The following is a 5971-nucleotide window of genomic DNA, read 5'->3' as shown; positions in this document are numbered from 1 at the left end:
AGTACGCATTCTCTCTCGCTCCCGCTGCACTACACATTCTCTCTCTCGCTCCCGCTCCCCCCATTTCTTCACGGGTGCTCGGCTCCTTCCGTGGGTGCTCGGGCCCCGGGGCACCCACGGTTTCGGCGCCTATGATGACAGCAATACAAACCCCGGAGTTGTTGTATGCTGCCGTTAATGCCTGTAATAATAAACAAAAGGAAAAACGAGGTGAACAGACTTTGCTGTGAGGAGCTGTCAGAAAGTTTCACCTGTCTCTCCCAACTATCACACATCTGCTGTGTGCTGACGCATCCTCCGTCTCGCTCCCTTCACGTCTGTGGACGGCAGAGATAGAAACAAACCACGGGGACTTTATTGCTGTCATTACTACAGCCATGCCTAACGCAGGTCACCATGCATCCGAACACAACAGGAACGATAACGCTAACAGCGGCTAGCTTCCATATAAATGCTGCTCCTACATAGCTGCATCGCTACGTCAAGTACATGGCGGCGGTGCCAGTGCCCGTACGTGAGTGACGTCAATCGAATAAGGTCTATATAACAGAGAAAGTTTAACAATTCATGTCATTTTCTGGCACTTTGACTTCATTTTTCAGCCCCATAGGTTGCTGCTTGGATATTGGATATACCCTACTAAACAACAGTAGGGTTTCCTCTCTACATGTATGCTGTTGTTTTTGTTGTTTTCCTTTTCTCTCTTTCTGTTTCTTTATTTTCTTTTAACATGTGCAAATACATCAAATAAAATGAAATAAAATGAAATAAAATGAAATAAAATGAAATAAAATAAAATGAAATGAAATGAAATGAAATGAAATGAAATAAAATAAAATAAAATAAACATGGATATCTTCAAAACACCTGAAAGTCTGAATCATTTCAATGTTCTTAGTGTTTCTGGAATGCAACCCCACGTGCTCATGGTAATAACAAAAGACAAAAAGGCAACTGTCAGCGGTTGAAAAAGAGGTTTTTATTCCCTTCCAGGGTTTGATGGTTTGGAGCATTGACTGTATCAAAGATGGCCGACATTACAGCTCCCCAAAAGTGAAGCCAAAACATCTTGATCAGCCTCTGGTGGCCGGTCCCAGTATATACTGGTTCCAGTATATACTGGTCCCAGTATAAGTAAAACAAAATCTCGCCATCTCCATGTTAGCAGATGGGACATGAGCCAAACTAAAAAATCTAACTACTAGTCACCCTGCCCCAAAGATAGTTTCTATCATTCTCATCACGCTGATGTATGATCTATCACATTTTTCGGATCATTTTGTTTTTAAGTTATTTGACGGAATAAAACGGGCGTTTGATATGATTGACAGCTGTGACAGCTGCTGAGGGGACATGTCCCCGCGGGCCCTCATCCGTCACCTGACTCTACTGTGAATGACATCATGCAAGCAAGATGGCAGCTCTGGGAAAACAAGATATTTTGGCTTCACTTTTGAGCCGGTGAGGGAGGGGGCGGGGTCTATCTGATGGAGCAGCCGGTGAGGGAGTGGGCGGCTCTATCTGATGGAGCAGCCAGTGAGGGAGGGGGCGCGGCACAGCCCCTTGCCCCGCACCTCGAACCCGCTGCCTTTGTAGTTGGCCACGCCCCTCGAGTCCACGCACAGCTCGGGCTGCAGCAGCTCCCACACATGCTGCTTCGCCTGCAGCTCCTTATCTGGCTCTCCTGCACACACACACACACACACACACACACACACACAGGTTAAATTGTTGTTCTCTTATTGTTACACACCCGCATGTGTGTGTGTGTGTGTGTGTGTGTGTGTGTGTGTGCGCGCCAGTTTGCACCAGAACACTCACCACACATCAGCTGTCATGGTGGAGAGTTGAGGACGAAATATGCCAATTAACTAATGAGGGATGACTAGAGGGCCATGATGGAAGGAAGACTGTGTGGGAATTTAGCCAGGGCACCGGGGTTACACCTCCCAGGCCACCGGGGGTTACACCCCCCCAGGGCACCGGGGTTACACCCCCCAGGGCACCGGGGTTACACCCCCCAGGGCACCGGGGTTACACCCCCCGGGGCACCGGGGTTACACTCCGCAGGGCACCGGGGTTAAACCCCCCAGGGCACCGGGGTTACACCCCCCCCCAGGGCACCGGGGTTACACCCCCCCCCAGGGCACCGGGGTTACACCCCCCCCCAGGGCACCGGGGTTACACCCCCCCCCAGGCCACCGGGGTTACACCTCCCAGGGCACCGGGGTTACACTCCGCAGGGCACCTGGGTTACACCTCCCAGGGCACCGGGGTTACACTCCGCAGGGCACCGGGGTTAAACCCCCCAGGGCACCGGGGTTAAACCCCCCAGGGCACCGGGGTTACACCCCCCCCCAGGGCACCGGGGTTACACCCCCCCCCAGGGCACCGGGGTTACACCCCCCCCCAGGGCACCGGGGTTACACCTCCCAGGGCACCGGGGTTACACTCCGCAGGGCACCGGGGTTAAACCCCCCAGGGCACCGGGGTTAAACCCCCCCAGGGCACCGGGGTTACACATCTCAGGGCACCGGGGTTACACTCCGCAGGGCACCGGGGTTAAACCCCCCCAGGGCACCGGGGTTACACATCTCAGGGCACCGGGGCAGGGCCGCTGCTGGCCATTTGGGTGCCCTAAGCGTAATTGTTTTGTGGTGCCCCCCCCCCCCCCCGCAAAACTTTCAATAACTGTCAAACGAAAGACTGCAAAATCATTAATTATGAACGATACTAGTGTATCTCACATTACATTACATGTGGCAAACAAACAATTGTTAGAATTACTGTACATGTCAGCAAACAAGCGATTGTTAAACTGTACATGCAAGCAGGGGCGGACTGGGATCATAATTCAGGCCGGGCATTAGATACCAAGCAGGCCAGGCCGATACGGGCCAACGTGCGTGCCGGCGTCCGAAGGGCGGCGTCGAAAAATTTGGGCTGTTTGAAGCCCAATTTGGGCCGTTTGAAGCCCAATTTGGGCCGTTTGAAGCCAGATTTGGGCTGTTTGAAGCCAGATTTGGGCCGTTTGAAGCCCGATTTGGGTCGTTTGAAGCCCGATTTGGGCCAGTTGAAGCCAGATTTGGGCCGGTTGAAGCCCGATTTGGGTCGTTTGAAGCCAGATTTGGGCCAGTTGAAGCCAGATTTGGGCCGGTTGAAGACAGATTTGGGCCGTTTGAAGCCCAATTTGGGCAGTTAGAAGCCAGATTTGGGCTGTTTGAAGCCAGATTTGGGCCGTTTGAAGCCCGATTTGAGGTTTTAAGCCAGATTTGGGCCAGTTGAAGCCAGATTTGGGCCGGTTGAAGCCAGATTTGGGCCGTTTGAAGCCCAATTTGGGCCGTTTGAAGCCCAATTTGGGCCGAGTCCAATTTTTTACAATGAGATGCACCCACTTTAACCCTGAATGAAGTAATAAAACCACTAGTAAACCAGTAGGCGGCGCCTGGCCTGCTGTTCAGTGAGTGGCCTGACTGAGGGCACCAATTTTTTTTTTTTTTTTTTTTTTTTTTTTTTGTGCCCTCAGTCACATGATGCCCTACGCAGTCTGCGTACTCTGCGTAATGGGGTGCGGTGGGCCTGCACCGGGGTTACACCCCTTCAGGGCACCGTGGTTACACCCACCCACCTCTTGCAAGAGTAGGGTGTGCAGATGGGATCCTTAATGACTACAGAGAGTCAGGACCTCGGTTTAAACGTCTCATCTGAAGGATGATGCTCACTCACAGGACAGAGTCCCTGTCTCTGCCCTGGGGCATTGGGGATATTATTCCTGAGACCACACAGAGGAGCACCTCCTACTTCTCAAGACCACTCCCAGCACCAGATGGTCTCCCATCCACAGGGGCCGCCACAGTGCCGACAGGTCGCCCCCCCCTCACACACACACACACACATTTTCTGGAAAATGCCCAGAATCCCCTTTTGGAAACAGGTGTCATACTTTTGTCGACATATGTTGTTTAACTGGTTTATCTATTTAGTAATAATAATTGAATAATAACCAGGATAGTTGAGGAAGGTGACTCTGTCTCCAGGGGTGGAGCTGGGGGGCGGGGCCAGCAGCTCTGTTTGGTCATCGGGGGCGACGCAGCAGAGGAGGCGGCCCTGGGAGGCCACGCCCCTCACCTTACAAGCTTTGACGTTACACAGCAACACAGCCAGACTGTCCCGCAGCTGGAGAGAGAGGGAGGGAGGGAGGGAGAGAGGAGAGAGATTTAAGATACTGTGTGTGTGTGTGTGTCTGTGTGTGTGTGTGTGTGTGTGTGTGTGTGTGTGTGTGTGTGTGTGTGTGCTATACCTCCTCCAGCTCGGCCCTCTCTCCCAGTTTGCTGACCACGGTGCGTGGAGCAGGCTCTCCCACGTCCACCTCGTGCACACACAGCGCCTCGGCCAGCGGGTGGCGCCGCGCGCCCAGGATCCGCCCCACCCGCAGGTCCAGGCGGGAGGCGTCCATGCGAGGCTCCGACCCCAGAGAGTCAACCTCTGACCTGGGACGAGCTGAGGGAGAGACAGAGAGGGAGAGAGAGAGAGACATGGAGGGAGAGAGAGGGAGGGTGTGAGTGAGTGAGTGAGTGAGGGAGGGAGGGAGAGAGAGGGAGGGTGTGAGGGAGTGAGGGAGTGAGTGAGTGAGTGAGGGAGGGAGGGAGGGAGAGAGGGAGGGAGAGAGAGACAGAGAGGGAGGGAGAGAGGGAGGGTGTGAGTGAGTGAGTGAGTGAGTGAGGGAGGGAGGGATGGAGAGAGGGTGTGAGTGAGTGAGTGAGTGAGGGAGGGAGGGAGAGAGAGGGAGGGAGGGAGAGAGAGACAGAGAGGGAGGGAGAGAGGGAGGGTGTGAGTGAGTGAGTGAGGGAGGGAGGGAGGGAGGGAGAGAGGGTGTGAGTGAGTGAGTGAGTGAGGGAGGGAGGGAGGGAGGGAGAGAGGGAGGGAGAGAGAGACAGAGAGGGAGGAGAGAGGGAGGGTGTGAGTGAGTGAGTGAGTGAGGGAGGGAGGGAGGGAGGGAGGGAGAGAGGGTGTGAGTGAGTGAGTGAGGGAGGGAGGGAGGGAGAGAGAGACAGAGAGGGAGGGAGAGAGGGAGAGAGTGAGTGAGTGAGGGAGGGAGGGAGGGAGAGAGAGACAGAGAGGGAGGGAGAGAGGGAGGGTGTGAGTGAGGGAGTGAGGGAGCGAGGGAGGGAGGGAGAGAGAGGGAGGGAGAGAGGGAGGGAGAGAGAGACAGAGAGGGAGGGAGAGAGTGAGGGAGGGATAGCGAGACAGAGAGAGAGAGAGAGAGGGAGGGAGAGAGAGACAGAGAGAGAGAGGGAGGGAGAGAGGGAGAGAGAGGGAGGGTGTGAGTGAGGGAGGGAGAGACAGAGAGAGAGGGAGGGAGAGAGCGACAGAGAGGGAGGGAGAGAGGGAGGGTGTGAGTGAGTGAGGGAGGGAGGGAGGGAGGGAGGGCGGGAGAGAGAGACAGAGAGGGAGAGAGAGAGAGGGAGGGAGAGAGAGACAGAGAGGGAGGGAGAGAGAGACAGAGAGGGTGTGAGTGAGTGAGGGAGGGAGGGTGTGAGTGAGTGAGGGAGGGAGGGAGGGAGGGAGGGAGAGACAGAGAGGGAGGGAGGGAGTGAGTGAGCAGACCGTAACCGTGTTCGGAACAGTTCACTCATTCACTCCCTCCCTCCCTCAAGGTTACAAGGTTCCCCATGTAATGTTTTAATGGGGAACCTTTCAAATGAGTTTCAGACACTACCTCACTCTTTGTAAACACAACTGCACTGCATTGTGGGTTATGGGAGGACATGTAGGGTACATTTGCTGTTCACTAAAAATTGCAGTGCATTGTGGGTATTTTATAGTGTACTATATAGCGCATCAAATTAACAGTTTTCGGACACTAGTACAAAATATATAAATATAGTCCACTCTTTCTGTAATTGGGAACGGTTTCGAGCAGGGCCATTGTGTTTGGCCTCAGCTGTGCCATTTCCCGTGTGATCGCGCT

At 54.2% G+C, this 5971-nt stretch overlaps 1 protein-coding gene across 1 annotated transcript in view; it reads right to left on the bottom strand.

Annotated features, from left to right (window-relative positions):
- Nucleotides 1–1220: 1220 nt before the first annotated feature.
- Nucleotides 1221–5971, bottom strand: part of aimp1b (aminoacyl tRNA synthetase complex interacting multifunctional protein 1b) — a gene marked incomplete at its 5' end in the record, with an annotated part of 19869 nt that continues 15118 nt past the window's right edge. The window contains 3 exons of the mRNA XM_083639952.1: nucleotides 1221–1684; nucleotides 4005–4176; nucleotides 4301–4500. Of these exons, the coding sequence (XP_083496078.1) occupies nucleotides 1518–1684; nucleotides 4005–4176; nucleotides 4301–4500 (539 nt within the window). The 3' untranslated portion in view covers nucleotides 1221–1517. The remainder of the gene's footprint in view (nucleotides 1685–4004; nucleotides 4177–4300; nucleotides 4501–5971) is intronic.

The sequence above is a fragment of the Poromitra crassiceps genome, assembly GCF_964638095.1.
Source record: "Poromitra crassiceps genome assembly, chromosome: 7".
Classification (NCBI taxonomy): Eukaryota; Metazoa; Chordata; class Actinopteri; order Beryciformes; family Melamphaidae; genus Poromitra; species Poromitra crassiceps.
The sequence above is the reverse complement of the archived record's forward strand: the minus strand, read 5'-3'. Positions and strand labels throughout refer to the sequence as shown.